The 27,304-nt window shown below is 38.2% G+C and overlaps 1 protein-coding gene across 1 annotated transcript; it reads left to right on the top strand.

The window, feature by feature from the left end:
• Nucleotides 1-6,249: 6,249 nt before the first annotated feature.
• LOC110756788 (uncharacterized) lies at nt 6,250-7,380 on the top strand. Its single transcript, XM_021958246.2, has one exon. The coding sequence runs from the start codon at nt 6,398-6,400 to the stop codon at nt 7,130-7,132; it is 735 nt and encodes a 244-aa protein (XP_021813938.2). The 5' UTR covers nt 6,250-6,397; the 3' UTR covers nt 7,133-7,380.
• The last annotated feature ends 19,924 nt before the right edge of the window (nt 7,381-27,304 follow it).

Raw genomic sequence — 27,304 nt, 5'->3', positions numbered from 1 at the left:
CTAGCTACAATCAAATTATGATGCAATTGAGAATTAAAAAGCCCAGTGAGTATTTCACATCTCCTACATGCCCCATGCGTGACATGTAGAAGCTAGGGGGCATTTGTGGGAGCAAATAAATCCGATGACCAATCAGGAGACGCCACGTGGAAAAGAAGCAAACCCTAAGAATGTATTAGTGAAATCAATATTCTGATTTAATAACATATTCAATATGGGGGTTATCTATTTGGGTTGAGGGAATAAATTCCATAAATTCACTCAATCTATTTATTAACTTCCCTCAACTCAATTAATCATGAGAGGAATAATTCTCAATTATTCCCTCCTTAATTGGAAAATGAATGTTACCAAAAAGGAAAATCTATTTAAGCTAAAGGGAGGACACAAATAAGGTAACTCTGTAAAATCCCTAAACTTATACTCTCTCTCTCTCTCTCTCTCTCTCTCTCTCTCTCTCTCTCTCTCTCTCTCTCTCTCTCTCTCTCTCTCTCTCTCTCTCTCTCTCTCTCTCCAGCTGAGATCCTCCTCTGCTATCTCTTTTGCTGGTTGGCCAGCCCTTGTTGCCTCCACCTCTCTTACCTACTCGACTCCCAAGCCACATATCTCCCCTGTAGAAAAATATCTCCATCCTTTCAATATTATCAGTATCTTCCGAGATCATATTACTAACTTAGGCATTGTAGGACCCTTTGTCATCATCACACCGGTAGTTCTCCATTGACCGCCACTTGTCTTGCAGGCAATCTAGTAGGGGAACATACGAGAGAGAAGAATCATCCGCGAATATTCTCCCGTCAAAAATTTGCACAAACAACAAGGGTGCTGATTTTTCCACTTACATTCCCTTTTGTTTTTTTAATACTTTTTACTATAGCAAAAAAAAAAAAAAGGAGTGTAAGTGAACAAAAGAGGAGTGAGAACGTATAATTTCCAACAAAGGGAATATAAGTAAACAAAAAAAGAGTGGGAAAATCAGCTCCCTAAAACAAAGATTGTTTTTGGTTGAATGAAATTTGATCACATGGTATTCTTCCAACTTGATATATAGAAGAAAACAATTAAGACCTATGTTAATTTGCAGCATAAATATACTTGTAGACAAAACCAAGGCTTTTTTTATGTCCTTCTGTCATGCTTCATGTTCACCTCCAAATACATGGACTCCACTCTCTCTCTCTCTCTCTGGGTAATAGGGGAATCTATTAAAACCGTCCATTTAGTAAAAGCAAAAGTGTATACATTGAACACATATTGTGTTCCAAAAAGATGAAAAAGGCGCATCTATCAGGTATATACTTGCTATATGTGGTCTTGGAAAGCTGAATTAGGTTTGTAAATTAGCATATGCATGACAGTTGATGGGTCAACAATCAAATGTCAAATATTTGAAAGCATTAGAAATTATGAATTAATACAAGTTAACACTTGAAAGCTGCTCTTCTCATGGTTGATATATGTAATGAACCCCGTAGCCAAATTTAATCGAGAACCCATTAAGTTTACGAAGAACAATCAAAAACCAAGAAGTGTCTTAGTTTGAACCCTGGCTTTAACAACAACTCATTCATTCATAGTGCATATAAGACTAGGGATGAACCCCTCGCCCAACCTTATCTTAGACAATACAAAATACCTATAACGGCCAATTACAAGTATCAAGATCACAATTATAATAATGAATGAAACAAAGAATATAAATTGATTAAAAATGAAGTATTAACTCAATAACATAGAATCATCATGTTAGGTTACATCGGATCCTTAGCAAAGAATTTAGTTACCCATAGCCATCTTAGAAACAAACAATATACTTATGAACATATAATACAAAGTTTGAATTAATATAGAAAAACCCTTAGATGAATCCACTTTGAACTCCTCCTCCAGCAATCTTAAAGGCTATGAACGGCTAAGAAAGTAAGTATGTGAATTGAGTGATTTAAGACATTGAATAATACTCTAGGGTTCTCTCCTTCAAATATGGTCCAAAAGATGTATTTATAGGCTAGCTTCTAGTTTTTGGAGAAAAGATGGGAATTAAATCCATCTAGAATAGGGAATTTGTTCTATTGTGATTAGGATTTGACTTTTGATGCACTTTCTTTGACCAGACCAAACGCCACCAATCCCAGCAAAAATATCTAACTTATAATTGAATTAACACAATATTTTGGTGCCTCCTAACTGCCCAAGGACGTCCAAAAGCTTGCTTCCCAAGAATGGTAACTTGTGATGCTAAGTTCTCAAAACTTGCACATAATTCCAGCACTGACCCATTGGTACTAAAATTAATGTAACTTCCTCTAGAAAACTCGAAATCACAAATCGTAAAATACTCCAGAAACTAGACTTCCAGAGCTTTCCAAGCATATAAAGCACATTATCTGGTTCTTCCTGAGCACGTACAGTTAAATCCATAAACTTGACCCATCTGCACAGTCAGTTTCTTGAGTTCCAAGTTGTTAATTCCAAATTTCTGACTTCTTTGCTCTTTTTCACCATATTTTTATCTTTTTAGCTCCAACTCACTTTAGGGATGATTTCCTACAAAACTCACACTAAACACATCAAAACACCCAATTTCACATAAGAAACTAATGCAAATCATAGGAATATGGTATATAAAATAAGCACAATATGGAGATATCAGAGCCCAGCTACAATTAGGAATTAAAAAGCCCAGCGAGTATTTCACATCACCAACATGCCCTATGTGTGACATGCAGAAGCTAAGGGGCATTTGTAGGAGCAAATAAATTCGATGACCAATCAGGAGGTGCCCCGTGGAAAAAAAGTAAACCCTAAGAAAATATTATTTAAATTAATATTCTGATTTAATAATATATTCAATATGGGGGTTACCTATTTAGGTTGAGGGAATAAATTCCATAAATTTCCTCAATCTATTTATTTCCTTCCATAATTTTCCTCAACTCGATTAATCATCATGAGAGGAATAATTCTCAATTATTCTCTCCTTAATTGGAAAAGGAATGTTACAAGAAAGGAAAATCTATTTAAGCTAAATGGAGGACACAAATAAGGTAACTCTGAAAAATCCCTAAAATTACTCTCTCTCTCTCTCTCTCTCTCTCTCTCTTTCCAGTCGAGATCCTCCTATGCTCTCTCTTTTGCTGGCTAGCCAACCCTTGCTACCGCGACCTCTCTTATCCAGGGGCGGGGCTAGGATTTTATATTTGAGGTGGCCAAAAAGTTTAGTTGTCTATATTTTTTTTTTGCCTATTAAGTAAACTATTGCCTACAAAAGCACTAAATTGAAATGAGTGGTTTTCTTTCATAAATGTAGGATGATTTTACTATTATATTCATATTTAAATACAATTTTGACAAGTATTGATTTGTAGTGAGGGTGCCATAGGCTTAAGTATAGCAAATTTTCTTTGCATTTGTTACCACATCCAATATATACATTCAATGGGGTTAAATAAATTGGGGGGGCCAAGGCCATCCCTGGCCTTAATACAGCTCCGCCCCTGCTCTTATCTACTCAGCTCCCAACCAAATATCTCCCCCATAGAGAAATATCTCCATTCTTTTAGTATTATATGCATCTTCCGAGATTATATTATTGACTTAGGCATGGAGGGCCCTTTGCCACCACCAAACCAGTGGTTCTCCATTGACTGCCATTTGTCTTGTAGGGAGTCTAGCAGAGGAATGAACGAGAGAGAAGAATCATCCATGAATATTCTCCAGTGAGAAATTTGCACAAACAACGAGGGTTCTGATTTTTCAACTTACACTTCCTTTTATTTTTTTAATAATTTTTACTATAATGAAAAAGGGAGTGTAAGTGATAAAAAAGAAATGAGAACGTGTAATTTCCAACAAATGGAGTATAAATGGACAAAGAGGAGTGAGAAAATTAGCTCCCTAAAACAAAGATTGTTTTTGTTTGAATGAAATTTGATCACATGTTATTCTTCCAACTTGATATATAGAAGAAAACAATTAAGACCCATGTTAATTTGCTGTACTTGTAGACAAAACCAAAGCTTTTTTTATGTCCTTCTGTGAAGCTTCATGTTCACCTCCAAATACATGGACTCCACTCTCTCTCTCTCTCTCTCTCTCTCTCTCTCTCTGAGAGGTAATAGGGGAATCTGTTAAAACCGTCCATTTAGCAAAAGCAAAATGTATATACATTGAACACATAATTGTGTTCCAAAAAGATGAAAAAGGCGCATCTATCAGGTATACACTTGCTGCTATACGTGGTCTTGGAAAGCCTTGAATTAGGTTTGTAAATTAGCATATGCATGACAGCTGATGGGTTTAGCATATGCATGACAGCTGATGGGTCAACAATCAAGTGTCAAATATTTGAAAGCATTAGAAATTAGAATGAATTAATACAAGTTAACACTTGAAAGCTGCTCTTCTCATGGTTGATACATATAATTTACCTCAGTAGCCTTGCTTTCCAAGCCCACCACTAACTTCTTTAACCCTCTTTGTGGAAGGTAGGTTTGGGCTTTTGGGGATTTTCATTTTAGCCTTCTTTATTATGAGCACTACGTACCACTAATTCAATATATGGCACCAATTTTCATTTCATCAATCTTGAGAGTGATCGAGATTCTAATTAACCCTTGTTGTGTTAATCTTTGAATCACATTGCTAATTTTGACAACGACCCTCTTGTCTAGATTTTTAAGAAGCTCCTTTACAAAGTGCTTTCCTCTCTTCTTTTTTTCGTTCAACACGTGCCAATGCCATACTGCCATAGGCCTCTATTATATGGAGAAAAGCAAACCATGCGCATCAATATTTTGAAATAGAAAAACCTAAAAGTGGCATTTGGGGCATCTTCACGGCTGTTCTCTTCTCTTGCAATGCCTGCCTACCCTAAAAGTGGTACTTTTTCATGGCAACTAGTCTTAACTTACTCTTAACTTTAGATATGGAAACCATTGGTGAAAGCAAATAAATTTCAATGAAAACAATATTTCCATGTAGTGATTAATTAACATAAAGAGCAAAGCCAATGTTTTGATTTGTTAAAACTATGCCTCGTTTTGTCTTGAGGTGCTCTGGTCTGTTGTACTTCATAAAGGGATGGGCTAAAAGAGAAATCCCATATCGCATATATGGCGTGCTTACGTATATGCATACATACAATTCCCTTTTATTGAGGGATCCTTTAAATAAAATTCCTTTAGGGTTTCCTATGAATTTTTTTTCAACGATCCAAACCGTCTATTTTTGCAAGTCTACATTCATAGATCATCCTTGCAAAAAATCTGCAAATTGAAAATCATTAAGACATATAATTGGGACCAACAAAATATACGAACACGTTGCTTCAAGAAAATACTATAATAACAACCATCTAATTGAGTGGTCCAATGGTTTTGGATTCAAGTGATTTTTTTTGCAGAGATACTCTTTGAGGGAATATTTAAAAACTAAACGGTTCAGATAATTGAAATACAATGTGTGATGGGCCATACAAGGGTATCCCTCAAATAAGTTTATTTGAGAGATCCCTTAACTAAAGCTCTGTGCATATAGTAACACTAGCATATATATATATATGCGTTTTCTTCTTTTTCTTTAATAAATTTTCACTGCCTGGGTGTTTAAGGGATGGGGGTGGTATATGTGTGGCTATGCTCCCTCCAATCCCTTTAAGTGAGAAAAAAAGTATGATGTTTTGGTAGTCCGACGACTAGACCTTTGTGTGTAGTTTTGTTCGCTGAATCCGTCATTGCCTTCGCTATTGTCATTATATATATATATATATATATATATATATATAAACATACACTAAAAACTTAATTCTGTACAAAAAGGTGTGTAATATGATGGAAGTTAAGGGTAGGAAGCTATGCTGTTTTTCTTTAATTTCTGTCACCCTAAACAAATTAAGAGGGTTGATGTCACATGGACGTACGACCATATACCACCTATACCCAATTGCAAAAATCAGTAGCTAGCTTTTCATAATTCGTTGCTGATGATGCAAATGTATGTTTCTTAGCTCAGAAGAGGAAAATTGAAAACCATCAACACCTTGAAAAGGAATTGTGAAAAGCATTGGAGGCTGAAAAACAAAAGCACACCCAAATGAACACATTCTCAACCTGTTTTAGCTTTTTCATAAAGTAACCCTCCCCTCACACAATAATATAATGCATGTACAATAATTAATAAAGCAGCATGCATGCCTTGAATCCCTCCAAAATATCCAGCTTTCCCCCCACTATATATACACCTTGTTTTCACTTCTTTACGTTCAGTCAGATGTGAATTCAAATTTCAATCAAGACTCACTGTCTAATTTTAGTCCTCTAAATTGGCTCCTCTCAAAGGACCAACTTAGAACTAATAATCCCACCAAATTCCTCATACCATTTTTTGCAATATATAAATGGATCCAATCAAGGGTGAAAAGCTTCGAGCCATGAAGAGTTACAAGAAGCAGAACAACAGTCAAATTTTTTACAGTCTTATTGTTCATTTGCTTATTGCAATAGCATGCTGTTTACTTTGTTCCTACTCTCATTGGTTTCCTTCTCTCTACACTGCCAAACACTTGTTGTTTATGTCTCTTCCAAATTCTTGGTCCGGGTTCTTTAACCCCAGATGCCTTTTCATTGTGGTCAATTTCATAGTTGTCTTCCTTATTGGAGAATCGAGGCTCAGCGGCAGGCATTCATCTCCCGCGAATGAGATGTACAACGAGTATGTTGAGAGAACTCGAAGTCTCAGGGCGCCAACCTCCACGTTTCATGAGAAGAAAGAAGAGAGGACTGTACCGGCAATATTGAGTCAGAAGGAGGACAATGCGAAGATACTTGAAGAGAAAGAAGTTGATGAAACTAAAGAAGACAAGCATGAAGATGATCAGGACGAAGACTTTAAAGAATGTGAGGGAATTGATGAAGAAGAAAAAGAAGAAGAAAATGAGAAAAAAGAGGAAGGAAAAAAAGTAGAGAAAAAAGAGGAGGAAATAGAACAAGAAAAAGAAGAGGAGGAGGAGGAGGAGGAGGAGGCAGCTGGAATTCCTGCTGAAGAACTAAACAAAAGAGTTGAAGCCTTTATTGCAAGGGTTAATAAGCAAAGGTCGCTGGAAGCTAGATTTTTGGTTTGTAGTAGAGGTTGATTAGTATGTTGTGTACCCAAAAATTGAGACTCGGTTGATTAGTTGGGGTAATTATAGGGTTTGTTTTTCTTTTCGTCTTTTGGGTACTTAGAAAAACCTTGGTAATTATTGATGTTATTGATTACATAATAACAATTTACTAGCGGCGATTGCCAACATCTGTTGTTAAATATTCATTAGTTATTGGAGAAACTGACGAAAATAAATGGGAATTTGTCCATTTACACTTCTTTTGGGTTTTTTTAAAATACTTTTTTTTTTTCAATACAAATCAAGATATTCAAGAAAGTAAGCATAACTAATCAATCAAGAAACATTACAGAACAAAGCCGAAATTCAGTTCTTCAAATATGATATCTTTTTTATCCAGGAAATCGACATGAACAGAAAAGGAATCTTTTCTCTGGAGCTACACTCATCAATCAATGGATACGGGCAGAGACATGAAGAAGCAAGAAAAAAAAAGGCTAGAACGCAAGGAAGAGCAAAAAAGAGAAGAAGACATAACGTTAAGCAGGAAGGATAAAAAAAAATTAAAAAAAAGCTATGGACGCTACTATCCCGTTAGTTGGGTGTTAGGGTTTTCTTTTCTTTTAGGGTTCTTAGATTTAGGTTCAAAATGATTAGCTGCCACTGGATTTAGGCCACGCGTTTTTAGTTTTAGATGTATGTCCTTAGACTTTTATTACTCTTTTTATTGTATCAATTTTACCCTTTGAGGTAAATAAGGAACACATTGAAAATCTAAATTTAATGAATTATTTACTTGTAATTAAATTTCAGAATTTAAATTTAGAATTCTTTCATTGATAATATTTACCTAATATATGGGTAAAATACAAATTAATCAATGAAAGTAAAGGCCCACATTTTATACTAATCAATTAGGCAAGCACCCACATTAAATTATGTACCTAACATACAGGTAAATAGTGTTCAACATTTACATTCAAAATGTAATTATTCCTTTAATTGTACATGATCAAATCTAGTCATTAATGACATATAAATTCTCATCTTACTCATTTTAGACATTAGGGATATAATAGGAAGAAAAAATTTAAATACAAGTAAGTTAAATACAAAAGTTTGAATCAATATGTCAAAAATGGAATGTAATCTACGTGAGAAACTAGTCAAAGGACTTGTATATCAACAAACAATAATTCGAGGAGTAGACCCAACTATTGATTGGATTTTTGGACCTCTATCAACTTTTCTATTTCTTTTTTAATTAGGAGTAAATTGGAATTTTGTTTTTAGATTGATATGTTAACCTTTAAATCTCTTAAATTAAATTTTAATGAGGTGGCATATGGAGAACAAAAGTAAAGCATATCATGGAAGATAAAATTAAAGCAGAGAATCCGGATCCAACATATACAAACTCAATAACCAAATTTATCAAATTAATAACACGGGAACTAAATTGACCGACACAAACCATTTTGACATTTAAACCTTCATATAAACGTATTTTTTTTTTTTTTTTACAGTTGAGATTCTAATAAACCCTTGAAATTAATAGTTTATACATTTCACACTACGCAACCAAACACCGAAAAGGAAAAAAAGAACCACACAGACAGTCAGTCTCCCTAGACCCACTCTAATTTGGAGGAAAGAATAATATTATTATTGTATTAGATTCGAGAATTTGGCAGGTTTTAGGGTAGCAACTAGCAAGTAGCAATACCCCACCACCACAGAACCCACTATGAATATGAATATCATGTTGGGTTGATTTTGACGCCCAATTCTCCAACGGTTGAAATTCCTTCCTTAGCTCCGAAGAGAGGAAAAGGAGGCAGAAAGAAAAGCGAACAGCTCAACTCAAGGTCAGCCTACCTCCTCTAAATAAACTATTCATAACCACCACGTGATTCTTGTATTCAACCTTTCCAAATATGAGTGAAATGCATTTTTCCTCATTGTGTTTTCTCTCAATTTCAATTTTAAACACACTAATTTTATTTTGTTTCTTCCCAATTTTGGTCATTGTAAAATCCAGATTTTCAATTTAGAGAGAAAAAATCCATTTGATTTTGAGAAAAATGTTGTTGAGGGTTTGAAAACTGCCCTAAGAACTTTGTAAAACTTTTTTCAATTTTAATTTTCGTGTTTATTTGATACAACAGTTGAGAAAAATAAAAGTAATGTAACTCGAAATTGAAATTGAGACAAAATACAGAGACTAAACATGCATTTAAATAATGCATGAGTTTCAAAGTTCCATCCAAAATGGCCAAGCACAGATTGATAAACAAAAATTAAGAGTTATAATTTATAATTACAAGAAGGCTTTTTATCACAAATGGTCCTTGACGTTTACGAAATTATCACGAATGGTCCTTGAGGTTTTTTTGTGACACTAATAGTCCTTAACGTTTGGACTTTTTATCACAAATGGTCATTGCCGTCAAAAATTCTGTTAAGTGTATGATGTGGAAGATAAGTGGAGCCCACATGTACAATCACATCGTGACATGTGGATTAAATAAATAAATATTTTTTTATTTATTTATGAAAATCCATTAAAAAACCATTTAGAGAGTAGAGAGAGAGAGAGAGGCTAAATGGTTTTTTAATGGATTTTCATTAAAAAAAAATATTTATTTATTTATTTAATCCACATGTCACGATGTGATTGTACATGTGGGCTCCACTTATCTTCCACATCATACACTTAACAGAATTTTTGACGGCAAAGACCATTTGTGATAAAAAGTCCAAACGTTAAGGACTATTAGGCCCTGTTTGGTAAGCTAGACTGGACTGGACTGGATTAACCTTTCTACATTACACTGGACTGGTTAGGATATTACTGGATTTTAAGAAGTTGTTTGGTGCAGTACAACACCAAAGTTGAGATTAGTATGCCATTTATTTATTTTTATATTCTCATTTCCAAATTAATTACAACAAAATAAATTTTCAATCCAACAAAAAAATACAAACATAAAATAAAAAGCTAGAAGACGAAAGGCATGAGGTGGAGTTTGATGGCAGCAGCAGGTTCCCAGAAGTAGACGCCAGCACTCAAGCTTTCACTCCCTCCCCAAATACCAGTTTTTACCTACTCTTTATCAGATCTTGAATTTTCAGCCACCTCCCTTCATATCTCAAAGAACAAAAAATTGCAAAATTATATATATAAATAAAGAGGAAGAAGTTATGAATCTGCCTTTCACCAATTTTTTTCTTCCACGATATGCCTTTCATTCAAGATCTGAGGTCTATATATGGCAACGAAGAAGATTTGGCAAAGGGGAAGAGAGAGAGGATCTGAGAGAAGAGAGAAGAGGAGAAAAGAAGAGAAGAGGGGAAGAAAGAGAGAAGAAGATAAGAGAAGAGAAGAGAAGAGTAGAGGGGAAGAGAGAAAGAAGAAGAAGACAGAGAACAGAGAAGAGAGAGAAGAGAGAGAAGAAGAGAGATGGCTGGAGGCGTGCTCTCTGGCTTCGAAACCCATGTCTGGGGTTGGGTTTCTAAGCCCCAATTATTTGGGACTTGGATCCAAAGTCAATATCCAGTCCTAGACACACTTTAAGTCCACCAAACAATGGCTAGGACTCATGTCCATTTTAATTGAAAATATCCAGTCCAGTCCAGCTTACCAAACAGGGCCTTAGTGTCACAAAAAAACTCAAGGACCATTCGTGATAATTTCGTAAACGTCAAGGACCATTTATGATAAAAAGCCTTACAAGAAAAATACTTTCCTCCCTATCAGGTCAGTGGAAGCTCTTACATTCCTGAAAATAGCAGTGTGATATGTGTGCAAAAGTTTCTCTTTTTGTGTTTTTGATGAATTACTTTTGCATATGTGTCAAAATGTGATTCGCACTCGTTACAAGTAAAGGGGCAAGTAGTATCGTAATTACAAACAAATGTTTACTGTCGATTTAGCCCCTGAACTTGTACTCTACTTTCAATTTGCAACCTCAACATTTTTTTTTTCTTTCTGGAAAAGTGAGTACACGAACTAATTTTTATTGCCAATTCCCCCATATCGTCCACAAACCAGATCCATCCCTTCCCCCAGATTTCTTCTCCCTTCCTCAATTTTTTTTTTCACCCACACACCCCCATTCCCCTTTCCCCACAAACCCAGAACCCCAACCCGCAACCGCCCATTTTCTTCTCCCCTATTTCCCATGGCCACCATTGCAAGCCACCCTCCACCCCAAACCCATCCCCCCAACAGACCTTCCTTCCTTTCCTCATCTCTCTGGAGCAGGCACAAGAGACAAAGGGAGAGAGAGAGTAGCAAGTGAACAAGGTAGAAGGAGCCGAAGAAACAACATGAGATTTTCCTCCGAGACCATCTCCATCTTGACCAACCAACCAGGATTTGATTTCCCAATTTCCCAATTTCCAATATAGACAAACAAACAAACTCCAGTGCCATTGGAGTGACTGATTTCTCCAAAAATGAAACGATGTCGGACTAAAGGCAGCTGATGGTGAAATGAAGTTGTTGACCGGAGAAGGCAGTGGTGGTGGTGGTGGGAAGACGGTAGTGGTGGGGGTGAAGTTAGATTCACGCAGCAATGAGCGGTTGATGTGGGCACTCGTCAAAGTGGCAGAGCTTGGTGACAATGTCATCACCATTCATGTCCTTGAGGACCACCTCCACACCCCTTCTAGTCTCTTATCTCTCTCTCTCTCTCTCTCTCTCTCTCTCTCTCTCCCTCTATTTTTTTTTTCAATTACAACAAATGGAAGGCATGGGTGGGCTCCACTGTTTATTAAAATAATTTATTTATTTATTTTAGATTTCATATTATTTTAACATATGAAATGACCAATTTGCCCTCATATTTAACAGCAAATTGGATGAAATGTTGAGATTTAGACAGTAGGGGCAATTGGCAATAAAAATTAGTATGTATTCAATTTTCTAGAAAAAAAAGTTGAGAGTGCAAATTAAAAGTAGCGTACAAGTTCAAGGGGTAAATCAACAGTTAACCCTTACAAACAAAGAGCTCTTACTGTTATTGGACATGTTCTTAAATTGACTGAATTGACAACTTTTATTCAGCCAAAACTAGAATGGTGTAGTGCTATCTTGTGGCTTCATTAAAATGGTGTCTTAAAAAACCTCCAAATGAGAAAAATTCGATTAAGAAAAAAGAGTACCACAACACATAATAACAAAAAAAATAAAAATAAACCTATTCTCCCCCCTATCTAACTCAAGTACATCCAAAAGCCAAACTGGTGTTTGATCCTCCTATATGAACCGAGTGTGCTCCTGAAGACCAAACAGAGCCAAAGAATGAGTCGCCCGATTTTCTTGTCTAGGTTGATAGCACACCTCTACAACACCCAATCGTTCCATCAAAAGCTGAACATCTTGAACAAGGTTACCAATATTAGTCCATAACACCTCAATGCCATTTAAGTAACTAACTTCTGCCTGCGAATCTAACCCAATAATAAGATTGTGAAAACCTTTCTCATAAAACAGTAGTAAGCACTCCCGCAGTGCTGTTAATTCTTGCACGTTTTTCACTTAAAAACCTAAAAATCACAAAAACATCCATACAAAGCCTAACCATCCTCGAGCTCGAAGAAGTGAAAGAACCTAGGCCAAGAGGAGGTTCCTTGATTGGCTTCGTATGGATGTTTTTGTGATTTTTTGGTTTTTAAGTGAAAAAAGTGCAATTAAATTAAATGTTCGTTTAAATGTAAAGACAAGAATTAAAGTGCGATAAAATAGATCAAAGCAATAAATAAAGCAAGAACGAAATAAAAGCGATAAGAACGATAAACTAAATTAAACTTGAAATTAAACTCAATGAAAATGCAATAACAGTGAAAAGTAAAGCAATGGAAATAGAGTTGAATTTAAAAGACAAGAAAATGTAAATTGAACAAGAATTTAAACTTATACTAGGAAAAGGAAGAATTCGCTACACTAGGTGCTTGAAAAATAAAATCCTAAATCTAGGAAAAGAAAAGTGCTAGACGAAAAATATGTTTGTCTGTCTGATGTTGTATGGCCATTAAATGGCCAAATGTCAACTCTGTTAAAATTCTTTCCTTTCAAAGCCCCCTAAATCCGTGGGATTTCATTGGTGGAGATACTTTGATTGCTTGATTCTCTCTTTATTTTGGAATATTCTGAACTATTATCAATCTCCTTGATTTCCTTGTGAGGCCTCCTCCGCGTGCATATATTCTTCCAGAAATCCTGGGCTCGAATTGGTGGCTTGGGCTTGGACCTCCAAGCTCTCTTAAATAGCCATCCACTTTTATTACATATAATATACAATAAAATTCTCACTCTAATTGCCCAAAATCCTCCAATCTAGCCCCATCAAAAAGACTGTGGCCGCACGTTCATATTCATTCACTTATATATATATATATAAATTAGCTAAGTAGGGCTCAACCTAAAGACCCTCTAGCCAACACTTTCCAACCGCATTGTTTCAAAACCTCAGAGCTCCAAAAATATGGCTACATAGTTTCGGGTTTCAGTCGCTTCAACTCCATCAAAACCAGGCTGGCCAGCTTCAACGCTCCGGCCGCTACAATCCCGGCCACATATTTGCAAAAACCCCAAAGCTCCAGCGGCAAAAAATCCCACAATTCCTGCTGCAAAACCTTGGGCACCGGCTGCAAAATCAGCCGCAGCCCTCCAAATCTTCGGCCGTAAGAATCTGGGCACTGGCTGCAAACTCCAGCCTCGAAAGCTCCAAGACCTCCAGCAAATCCAACCGCATCTCACCTCCAAGCTCCATCCGGCTGCAATCGAGTGCAGCCCGAGTTACTCCAGCTTAGCCACCTTCGAGTTTCCAACCACATTCAAGCACAGCCCGGCAGCCAAGCTCCATTGCCTTCTAGCCGCATTCGAGCCTTGGATTCTGGCCACTATTCTTCTCCAGCTCGGCCAACCTCTCGAACCCGACCACTATTTTTCTCCAACCCGACATCAATTCTCGCACCTAGTCGTAACTCTAGGAGCCCGGCTGCCTGTGTTTTTGAAAGTTTCCCAGGTTGGGTGAATTTTCACCATCCCCAAACAATTATATTTCCAAAATGCCCAAAGTCACCGATCCGTCACAAGCAAAACCCTAAACAAAATCACCATGGGTATCACAAAGAAGCCCCCCTCCCCCCAACCCCCTGCATCACCTATATCCTTGCTCACAGCGCCATCACAATTCACATTTCTTAATGGGCAAGACTCCTAGAGAGATGCATATAAATAGAGAGCTCCCTAGGAGATTAACTCTCTGGTTTTCCTGTGCTATCAACGTCATCACCATGTTTGAGTTTGGTTAGTGTTTAATATGTTATAACTATCTAAACTTACATGTGGTATCAAAGCTTTATTTATATCATGTTTTACCTAACCAATCTGTTGCAGAAAAATTTGAAGAATTCAAATTGACAATTTATAAGTTATAAAGCCAGAGAATTGAATTGAAAATGCATAGGTTGCGATGTACCATTCTCAAAAGGGGACAAACTAAGCAGTGAGTAGTCTCCTAAAATTGAACAAGGAAAATTGGAAGTGCAAGATCAGATTTATGTTGAATTGGTAGGAAGGTTGATGTATGCACAAGTTTGCACTAGACCTGACCTTGCATTCTGCATAAGTGTTATTGACAGGTTTCAATTCAATCCTAGACAAGCACATTGGGTTGCAGGGAAAAGGGGAAAGAGGTGTGAAGGTATTTGCAGAGGACTAAAGAATATAAGCTAGTTTATAGAAGAGTTGAAGATTTGAAGCTAGAAGGTTATGCATATGTTGATTTTGCAGGTTGTTTGGGATACACAGAAATGCACATCATGTGTTGTTTTTCTTTTTGTAGAAGGTACACTAGCACAGAGGAGTGTAAAACAGAAATATATGTCAACCTCAACAATGCAAGCTAAGTTTCTAGCAGTTTATGAAGCCACTTCCATGGCAATGTGGCTCAAATTTTTTTATGTCAATGCTAAAAGTAGTGGAGTCGATACAGAGGCCTATTCAACCATGAAATGATAATAGTGCTACAACGTATTTTGCAAAAGGGAATAAAAGGTTATCTGGTATGAGACATTTGCATTTAAAGTTCTTGTGAGCAAAAGAGAAGTTATGAGATGGTGAGACTGTTGTAAGTCATGTAGGTACGTATTTTATAATAGCATATCATTTGAACAAAGGCTCACCTAATCATGTTTTTCATAGGCGTCAGTGGAAGCTAGTATATATGGGATTGCTGATAAGTTTTGATGATTAAGATCAGTGGGAGTCAGTGGAAGCTAAAGTGATTATAGTTTTATTTTGTTTTATTAACTAGTATTATCTAGACAGTCTGTTTTTTCAGTTTTTATTAATGGTATTTTGAAGTTTTCTTATATCGTGCATATACTGTTTTATTGAATGACAAGTAGATTGAGACCAAATTGTAACCATACTAGCAATTCTTTTGTTTACAGTTTGACTCTATGAATGAGTCATTAAAATTTTGTTTCAAGAGACCTTGGTAGTCTTGAAGGGTGAGCTAAAACAATTATGATTAATTACACTTTTACAGTATAATCATAACAGTTATTTATTTATTTATTTATCTTAATCTAGTTGCAAGCCTTATGTGTTTTTGCATATTCATATGTGTGGTTGTAAAAGTCTTGGATGTTATATATCGAAGGTGCTTCGACAATCCCTTATGAATTTTCAATTAGGCTTATTTACTGTAGTGTCCCCTGAAATTATGGTCAAATCTCACTTTACCCCCTGAAAGTTAAAGTGACCCACTTTACCCTCTTGACCAAGATTTCTTGTTTCACTTTACCCCCTACCATTAACTCCATCCATAAGTATGTTAAAATTGCGGATGTGGCAGGGGTATTTCAGTAATTATGTACATGTGGAATATTTACTCACTAATTTAGATGATATGGCAAAATGGAGCCCACCACCATCATAGACCAAAAAAAAAATTCAATTACCTTTAAAGAATTTAAAAATCAATTATACAAATATAATTATACAACAGAAAATTTATAAATTAATTAATTAAAAAAGAAAACCCAGCCAGCCCCAACTTTATTCCCCAACAACACCAATGCTTCTTTGTGCCTGTGTCTCTTTGTCAATAAACCCAGTGCAACTCCCAACACCCTAGCCACTGTCATCCTCCACCAAACCACCCTCCCAGATCTCCGCCTCATGCCTTCCCTAATTGGATCTTGCTGCCACCTACAGCGAACAACTCAAATCGCACAAACTTCTCACAGCCACTCTCACGGGCACACCCACCCTCCTTCTCTAGCGAACCCATTCACGCCCTACCCCTCTATCTCTGGACATAATCAAAACAGCAACAACAAAGAGAGACAAAGATGGTGGTGTTATAGAGCATTGAGATTGAAATTTTGGGAAGTTGAGTTTCTAGATGTTGAGGCCCAAAAAAATTCCCGGCCCAGTGCGATACCTTATTGAGAAGAGACCCGATTTGGGCACGCAAAAGTCTGTCATGCACGCTCGCATGAGTCACGATCCATGTGTCATGCCAAATAAATATGTAATCTGTCACGCTAATAATTGAAAAGAGCCTATAAAATGCACTGGCTCTATGAACCCATGCTAATTATCCCATCAAGCGTCATAACCTTCGAGCACGAGCACGCCAATCAACATGTCATGCCAAGCGGAAAATCATTATTTTACATGTAGCCACGCTACAAGCTTAAGTGGGCCCAAGCCACGCAAATGCTCTGGGCTTGCTGAGTGGGTTGTGGTATGGATGATAACGAGCATTCATGAGGCCCATTGATGAGTCGAGAAATGGAAGTTTTGGGTTGCTTGGGAGCCCCAAAACTCGAGCCTATTTCTTGAGCCCAAATATGTGGGTAAGCATAAAGGAGAGAAAAAGGGAGCCCATCACTTTAGAAAATTGGCCCATCACCTTAATAAAAATAATCCATCACTTTAGGAAGTTGGCCCATTCCCTAGTAGACAAACCCATTACATGGAGACAAAGACAAAAGCCAAAGGGTTACTCACGTATGCAGGCTGCTGGGAGGCTCTAGCACGTGGCTAAAGGCAAACCACAAGGCAGACCATTCAAAAAACCAAAGGGTATTAGCACGAGCAGGTTGCTAGGAGAAAAAGTATCCTTATGACCAATGCTGTTATCTATTTCCTTCCCTTACTAGCCCTTGCCATGAAATAGGGGAGGAAAGAAGGAGAGGTGATAACCAGAGTTAGGAGATTGCCACTGGAACGGCTACGGGAAGACTTTTGGAGCTCCCCAAAATCTTGTCTTTGTGTGTTTGGACAGATGAGGATTTCACAAAATTGGGATGAATCAAAGGGAGAGAAGAGAAATGAAAGGGGAGACTTGGCAAAATTGGAGAGAACCCATTAGGGTCTCTTGGGAAGGAGGAGCTTCTAGCAGCTATAAAAGGGGGCCATCTCCTACCCATTATCTCACCCCACATCCAAAGAGAGCAAGCATCACCTCTCATCCATGGAACCCTTCAATTTCGAGCCCTATTCTTCCATCTCTTCCCATTTTCTCTTATGGCAAGCCATTCCAGAGCGTGACGAAGCTTTCGTCAAGATGCTGGAATATTGCTCAAACCACCCAGTTTTCTTCCCTAATCTCTCTCTCTCTCCCCTCAACAAATCCTTTCGAAAATTCCTTCTCCCTTCACTTTACTTTAAACCCTTGTTTCTCATAGGAAATCACAGTCTTCTCTCTCTTTAATGCTAAACTCATGAATGCTTAGCTTTCGGTGATCCTATTTGGGAAGATTGAGACCCACTATATGCAAAACAAACATGGCATGATTTGCAAATATTGTGGTACTAAATTTCCATAAATAAATTATTATTGTGTATTTAATCTTCTTTCATTACTTATTACATATTTTTCTAAACTCACAGTGTTTGTCAGCTCGCTATATAATCAACTTAAATTATTCAAACCCACCATGCAATACATTTCCTTAAAAAAAAAAAATTGTGATAAAATCATAGAGAATTGACTAAATAAACATCCTCTAAAGTTTCAATAAAATTTTTCAAGTTTTTCTCACAATTTCCTTGGTTTTTATATAATTTTTACCGATATTGATATTTTCCCGATATTTCCATTGAGATTTCGGTGTTTTTGGACTACTGATATTTCCAAAACTCCTAATATTTTTGTAATGACCTCAAAAATAATATTTGGTTTTATTATTTTGTGGAAAATCTTATTAAATCATGTGACTATTTTGGGTGTTGTATGAATTTGGTTTGATGTGAAAAGATTGGAATTAAGTGAGTTTAATCACAAATTGGGATAAAAATACCCATATAATGAAGTTTATGATTTTTCAAAGGAAGTATAAGAAATTGAAGTGAGAAAATTATGATTTTTAAATTGGAAAATCGAGATTAATCTCACGAACGCGTAGGCGCAAACGGTTCGTGAACCCGAGTTGAAACGAAGAAGTTATACTCGTTTGAAGTTTCAGGGACTAAATTGCAAACAGAGACTTTGCCTATAAATTTCATATGGACACTGTTGGGATTCATAATTTGCAATTGAACCCGGAGGTTTGAGAGCTCGTCGGAGAGGCGATTTCCGGCGGTTTCTGCGGCGGTGTACGGTGGAGGTGATCGACACCACCAACCCAGATAGGAAGCCTGCTATCTTGTGAACATAACCCAAGAAGAATCGGAGCCATCAGAGGTGCGGTGAAGGCAGGGCGACGCCGTGAACTTGGTTCGTCAACAGTGAAATCAGCAACTTCAACTGGCGGTTTGAGCCACTTACACTTCGAATTGGACCTCGAGGTAAGAATTAAACTTGTTCTACCCAGTATTACGAACATTTTGGCATAGGTCTTGACCAGCGATTCTAGGGTTGGTCCGTCGCCAACTCTCATCCCACCAACTCCAAAACTGTGACGTACGTGCTGTCGACGTCGAATCATGACCAATGACACCCATTGTCCAAAAGGTCACTATTTGGGTCCCGTGGGTCCCACATGTCTAACCGACACTCCAAAAATCCGCCTTGGGCCCACAACCTCGGATTCCAAATCTGATCTCACCAATGGACTCTAAATAGTCCCGACATCACCCTACAACAATTTGGGCCCAATCCAACGGTCGGATAATTCTACATTACACGATCAAATGGCGATCGCTCGCCTTAACTTTGAAACATGATAACTTAAGATCGGGAAGTCCGATTATCAATCCGTCTGAACCTACAGACTCCTCACAACACCAGCTACAACATAATTAAAATTGGACACGATCCAACGGTCCGATCATCTCCAACTAATGGTCCAGATTTGTGAGGCTCCGATCGTCGATTAAACGACGGAATCTCAACAATTTAAACATACTATCATGTTCAGTAACTCCAGGACTACATTCTGTCTCTAAAGCCCTAATTCAGTATCGCCACCCTGGGCCGCCACGCGCCGCCACCGCCGGTGGTGGTTCGGGGTACTATTCCGGCGACGGACCACCCTAAAATCACCGGTCAAGACCTATGCTAAAATGTTCGTAATACTGAGTAGAACAACTTTAATTCTTACCTCGAGGTCCAATTCGAAGTGTAAGTGTCTCAAACCGCCGGTTGAAGTTGCTGATTTCACTATTGACGAACCAACTTCGCGGCGTCGCCCTGCCTTCACTGCACCTTCGATGGCTTTGATTCTTCTTGGGTTTTGTTCACAAGATATCAGGCTTCCTATCTGGGTTGGTGGTGTTGATCACCTCCACCGTACACCGCCGCAGAAACCGCCGGAAATCGCCTCTTCGATGAGCTCTCAAACCTCCGGGTTCAATTGCAAATTATGAATCCCAACAGTGTCCATCTGAAATTTATAGGCAAAGTCTCTGTTTGCAATTTAGTCCCTGAAACTTCAAACGAGTATAACTTCTTCGTTTTAACTCGGATTCACGAACCGTTTGTGCCTACGCGTTCGTGAGATCAATCTCAATTTTCCAATTCAAAAATCATAATTTTCTCACTTCAATTTCTTATACTTCCTTTGAAAAATCATAAACTTCATTATATGGGTATTTTTGTCCCAATTTGTGATTAAACTCACTTAATTCCAATCTTTTCACATCAAACCAAATTCATACAACACCCAAAATAGTCACATGACTTAATAAGATTTTCCACAAAAATAATAAAACCAAATATTATTTTTGAGGTCATTACATTCTACCATCCTTAAAGGAATTTCGTCCCGAAATTCAACCCGCCTCGTCCTCAAAGAGATGAGGATACTCCTTCCTCATTTCAGACTCCAATTCCTAAGAAGCATCACCCTCGTCATAGTGACTCCACAACACCTTGACCAAATCCACTTGAGTTGTCCTAAGCTGTTTGGTCATCCTGTCCAAGATGCATACAGGTGCCTCTACATAAGTTGCATCTCCATTGACTTCAACAGTACCGTAATCAATTGCGTGTGAAGCATCCTTAATATACCTCCTTAACATTGACACGTGAAACACGTTATGAACACTTGACATCATTGGAGGTAATGCCAACCGATATGCCAACTCACCGACCTTATCTAGAATTTCAAAAGGTCCAACAAATCTAGGAGATAACTTCCCTTTCTTTTTACCAAATCTTATTACTCCCTTCATTGGTGAAACCTTCAAAAACACATGGTCACCAACTTCAAATTCCACACTCCGCCGTTTCTTATCTGCATAACTCTTCTGACGGTTCTGTGCTGTACGAATTCTATCTCTGATGATAGAAACCTTCTCTGTAGTCTCTTGAACTACCTCTGTACCCATTACTTTATTATCACCTACCTCAGCCCAACAAACAGGTGATCTACATGGCCTTCCATACAATGCTTCATACGGTGCCATACCAATACTAGAGTGATAACTGTTGTTATAGGCAAATTCTATCAAAGCCAAATATTCATCCCAACTTCCCTTGAAGTCCAAGACACATGCCCGAAGCATATCCTCCATCACTTGATTCACTCGTTCAGTTTGACCATCAGTTTGAGGGTGAAAAGCTGTACTCATATCCAATCTAGTTCCCATGGCCTTTTGGAAACTACTCCAAAACTTAGAAGTGAAACGAGCATCCCTATCCGAGACAATGGATATAGGAATTCCGTGTAGTTTCACCACCTCACGAATGTAGAGCTTACTCAGTGTGTCCACTGAATACTTCTTAGATACAGGCAGAAAGTGTGCAGATTTCGTCAGTCGGTCCACAATAACCCAAATTGCATCATGACCCTGCTTAGTCTTAGGCAATCCCACTACGAAATCCATAGCAATATTTTCCCATTTCCAAACAGGAATAGATAAAGGTTTCAACAACCCTGATGGCCGTTGATGTTCTGCCTTCACCCGTTGACAAGTTAGACACTTTGTCACATACTGTCCCACCTCCCTTTTCATAGCAATCCACCAGAATTGTCTCTTAAGATCCTTGTACATCTTAGTACTTCCTGGATGAACCGTATACTTAGAATGATGAGCTTCATCCATAATCTCTCTTTTAAGATTCTCAGATTCAGGCACGCACAACTTCCCTCGGTATCTCAAACCACCATCATTCCCAATTGTCCATTCAAAAGGACCTATAAAAGTTGGTTCAATTGTTAACTCAACCATTTTAGCTCGCATTCCCACATCTTGAGCTTGCTCTTGAATCACCTTACTAATCAAGCTAGGTTGAACTGTCATACTCCCCAGAAAAACATCTCCTCCAACTGTAGTTGGTTTTAGGTCTACCTCTGATGCCATTTCCAGCATCTTCCACTCGTATGCCATTACAGATGCGACTACTCCTCTAGGCTTGCGGCTCAATGCATCTGCAACAACATTAGCTTTCCCTGGATGATATTCCAATGTGAAATCATAATCCTTTATGAGTTCCATCCATCTCCTTTGCCTCATGTTCAGCTCCTTTTGAGAGAATAGATACTTCAAACTCTTATGGTCTGAAAAGAGTTCAAACTTCTCACCATACAAATAATGCCTCCAAACTTTCAAGGCGAACACCACTGCAGCTAATTCTAAATCATGTGTAGGGTAGTTTCTCTCATGCACCTTCAGCTGTCTAGATGCATAAGCAACCACTTTACCATTCTGCATCAACACACATCCCAAACCCTGAAAAGATGCATCACTATAAATCTCCAATCCTCCTCCTCCTGACGGAATTGTCAACACCGGAGCAGTAGTCAATTTCTTCAGTTCCTTGAAGGCTTTCTCACAATCCTCATTCCAAATGAACAACACATCCTTTCTTGTCAACTTGGTCAAAGGTGCGGCAATACTTGAGAAACCCTCAATAAACCTCCGATAATAACCGGCCAAACCCAAGAAACTGCGAATCTCAGTCACAGTAGTAGGCTGTTTCCACTCCATAACTGCTTCCACTTTAGAAGGATCCACGGATACCCCATCCTTAGAAACCACATGACCGAGAAATTTTACTTTATCCTGCCAAAAATCACACTTTTCATACTTGGCATACAACTGATTCCTCCTTAATGTTTCCAACACAATCTCAAGATGCCTATCATGATCTTCATCATTCTTTGAGTAGATCAAGATATCATCCACAAACACCACAACAAAATCATCCAAGTAAGGACCGAATATTCTGTTCATCAAATCCATAAACACAGCAGGTGCATTAGTCAACCCGAAAGGCATGACAACAAACTCATAATGTCCATACCTGGTTCGAAATGCTGTTTTAGGAATATCTTCCTCCCTCACCCTAACTTGGTGATATCCTGACCTCAAATCAATCTTTGAGAACACAGTTGCCCCCTTCAACTGATCAAACAAATCTTCAATCCTTGGCAACGGATACTTATTTTTTATCGTTACCTTATTTAACATTCTATAATCCACACATAAACTCAGTGTGTGATCCTTTTTCATCACAAATAGGACAGGTGCACCCCAAGGTGACGTACTTGGTCTAATGAACCCTTGTGCCACTAAATCATCAATTTGAATCTTGAGTTCTTTCAACTCGGTAGGTGCCATTCTATATGGAGCCTTTGATATTGGTGACGTTCCCGGAATCAATTCAATAGTAAACTCCACTACCCTCCTTGGAGGCAAATCCACAATATCTTGGAAAACATCCTGATACAAAGATACTTTAGGAACATCTTCCAATGCTAGAACTCGTTCCACTCTTTCCACAAGAGCTAGAAACCCAAACTTCATAGTTGCATCAGTTTTAATGCACCTATGCCGAACCACCGCTTGTCCAGGAGCATGAAACGACACTAACATTCCATGACAATCAATTACAGCATGATTACACCGTAACCAGTCCACACCAAGTATCATATCATATGAGTTATTATCCAGAACAATTAAATCAGCAATGAACTCCTTGTTACCAATCAACAATGGGCAAGACTCACACACCAAAATCAATTTCATAGAACTATCCAAAGGTGACTCAACAGTTAAAGGCACACCAAGCACATTCCTTAGAGTCAACAAAATACCCCCTTCGAGTCAACCAACGACTTCTTTCAGAACAATCCAAATGTTCCAGCACTGAGATCCATCTCAGATGTACCCATACTACACATCTTTAGAGCTTACCCAAAGCCCTAACAAAGCAAACCAATTGCTCTGCTAACAACTGTCAGAGCTGACCATAAGCTCTATCACTTCTTCAAAGCCAACTATATGCTCCTACACCAAACTGTCAGAGCAGACCTTAAGCTCTAACACTTAAACCCTTCTTAGAGCTGAACACCGTAATTATCTCCTAAACTTACCCAAAGTTCCGACAAAGTAAAACAATTAAGCAGTTAACAAACTGTCAGAGCTGACCATAAGCTCTAACACTCCATCAAAGCAGAACCATAAGCTCTGATACCAAACTGTCACGCCCCGAATTTTCAACAACAAATAATCTGCAAATTTAAACAGAACAACCAACAATTCGGGACGCGAAGCTCGGAACCTTCAACAAAAGTACCTAGAAATTTAAACTTTTCTTTCTTGATACAACACCACTGTTTCGAACCACAATGTCAATAATGATTCAACTCTTCTGAGTCAAATATTACATTACAAACTCACATAATAAATGAACAATCATTATATTACAAAATCTGCTCCTCAGAGTTCATTTCACACAGCGGAAGTCTAACACTCACCAACACTCTCACACCACACTTTGCACTCTGTGGAACCACTAACGAGCCTCCTGCTCCTCACCTTAATTGTCCTGCTCACGGTCTCTACAACCTGCAGGATTTTCCCCTACACCATTGAATAGTGCACCGGGTTCACCACAGAACAACCCGGTAAGCTTTCTAAAGCTTGTATGAGTAAACCACGTCCACAGTATAATATGTCAAATTACACATAATATACAAACACATGCACTTTCATTAGCACACCACAATCCTTGTATAACCAAGGTAATCATAATCATCAATATCATCACAATCACAATTCTTTTATTTTGTTTAAAGAACTGTTTCGATCACCACATGTGACCACACCAAAACTCTTTATTTCAAAGTAGTTTTAACACGTCATTTATTTGACAGATAGAAGAGAGAATACTATGAACCTCTAATCTATAACACTACAAAACACCAAAGTAGTGTTCACTCATGATTACACTCCAGTCATGAGTACTAGATAGCGCCAGACTAGAGCTCTAACTGTTCTTGGGTCTTGCTCCCTAGGGTAATTTATCCCTCATTATTTGCCACGAGAATGCCCACCTGACAAACTCAGAAGGGATTCAAGGTATTCTCACCTAAATCCATCAACACCAAAACACCAACACTAAAAACACCAACACCAAAACAATATAAAATGTCATTTCACATTAAACATTGTTTTATAGCCAAATACACCAATCACAGCAATATATATTTATTATATATATTTATGTGGTTATTCACGAATGAATTTCCACCATACATCCACAACATATGTTATATGGTTAAACACCAAAATCTCTAATAAAAAGTATTAATTCAAAACAAAATAGGTTTCACTTACCTCATGAACCGTTGATGAACAAGTTCATGTGTTTTAAAACAATTAAAACGTTTTATAAAGTCACAACCAACATGTTAATTATAGCCATTAACATTATCCAAGGTCACATTATAATAAATATAGTAATTCGTGATTTTACTCACGATTTAGGATGGTTTTACTCACCTCTCGTCCAAGCTGCGTCTTCAACAACTTAACGAATCCTCAATCTCAAACTTCAACGAGCAACTCAAATTCCAACAGTACCTAAGCAAGGTACATAGCTCAACTTAGCACAAAACTCCAAAATCCAAGATTTCGCAACTAATGACGAAAATGCCCTTTGGACCAACCGGGGGTCCAAAGTGATCAAATCTCATCCCACCAACTCCAAAACTGTGACGTACGTGCTGTCGACGTCGAATCATGACCAATGACACCCATTGTCCAAAAGGTCACTATTTGGGTCCCGTGGGTCCCACATGTCTAACCGACACTCCAAAAATCCGCCTTGGGCCCACAACCTCGGATTCCAAATCCGATCTCACCAATGGACTCTAAATAGTCCCGACATCACCCTACAACAATTTGGGCCCAATCCAACGGTCGGATAATTCTACATTACACGATCAAATGGCGATCGCTCGCCTTAACTTTGAAACATGATAACTTAAGATCGGGAAGTCCGATCATCAATCCGTCTGAACCTACAGACTCCTCACAACACCAGCTACAACGTAATTAAAATTGGACACGATCCAACGGTCCGATCATCTCCAACCAATGGTCCAGATTTGTGAGGCTCCGATCGTCGATTAAACGACGGAATCTCAACAATTTAAACATACTATCATGTTCAGTAACTCCAGGACTACATTCTGTCTCTAAAGCCCTAATTCAGAATCGCCACCCTGCGCCGCCACGCGCCGCCACCGCCGGTGGTGGTTCGGGGTACTATTCCGGCGACGGACCACCCTAAAATCGCCGATCAAGACCTATGCCAAAATGTTCGTAATACTGAGTAGAACAACTTTAATTCTTACCTCGAGGTCCAATTCGAAGTGTAAGTGTCTCAAACCGCCGGTTGAAGTTGCTGATTTCACTATTGACGAACCAACTTTGCGGCGTCGCCCTGCCTTCACTGCACCTCCGATGGCTTTGATTCTTCTTGGGTTATGTTCACAAGATAGTAGGCTTCCTATCTGGGTTGGTGGTGTCGATCACCTCCACCGTACACCGCTGCAGCAACCGCCGGAAATCGCCTCTCCGACGAGCTCTCAAACCTCCGGGTTCAATTGCAAATTATGAATCCCAACAGTGTCCATCTGAAATTTATAGGCAAAGTCTCTGTTTGCAATTTAGTTCCTGAAACTTCAAACGAGTATAACTTCTTCGTTTCAACTCGGATTCACGAACCGTTTGTGCCTACGCGTTCGTGAGATCAATCTCGATTTTCCAATTCAAAAATCATAATTTTCTCACTTCAATTTCTTATACTTCCTTTGAAAAATCATAAACTTCATTATATGGGTATTTTTGTCCCAATTTGTGATTAAACTCACTTAATTCCAATCTTTTCACATCAAACCAAATTCATACAACACCCAAAATAGTCACATGACTTAATAAGATTTTCCACAAAAATAATAAAACCAAATATTATTTTTGAGGTCATTACAATTTCAACTTGGATTCAAAAGATAAGTGTTTCAGATATGGAATAGGGTTTTTGGAGAGAGAGAGAGATAGATATATATATATATATAATGAGAAGATGGAAGAACTAGAGCATGAATCTAGTGCTTCCAGCAGTGGGAGAGTATGCTTGCCCCTCTACTTGAGTTCAAGAACCATGCCCCAAGAGTGCTTCGAAAAGCTCGTGGAGGCTTAGGAAGCACTTTGGTTCCTCTCACCAACAAGATAGACAATTGTTACAGATCAATATTATGGCTTGGCATGAGAAGCTTGTGGCATGCCTTCATGAGTTTAGCAAGAGAGAGAGAGAGAGCTTGGATTTCTTATGGAAACAAAGGTTCAGAGCAAATGGAGAGGGAGATTTGGGAAGGTTTGATGAGGGAAGAGAGGAAGGGTGGCTTGAGAAGATTCTTCCAACTGCTTGACAAAAGCTTCATTGCACTCTGGATGGTTTTCCAGAAGAGAAAAGAAGAAAATGGGAGAACATGGCT

Source organism: Prunus avium, chromosome 1, assembly GCF_965620075.1.
Source record: "Prunus avium chromosome 1, drPruAviu1.hap1.1, whole genome shotgun sequence".
Lineage (NCBI taxonomy): Eukaryota > Viridiplantae > Streptophyta > Magnoliopsida > Rosales > Rosaceae > Prunus > Prunus avium.
The sequence above is the reverse complement of the archived record's forward strand: the minus strand, read 5'-3'. Positions and strand labels throughout refer to the sequence as shown.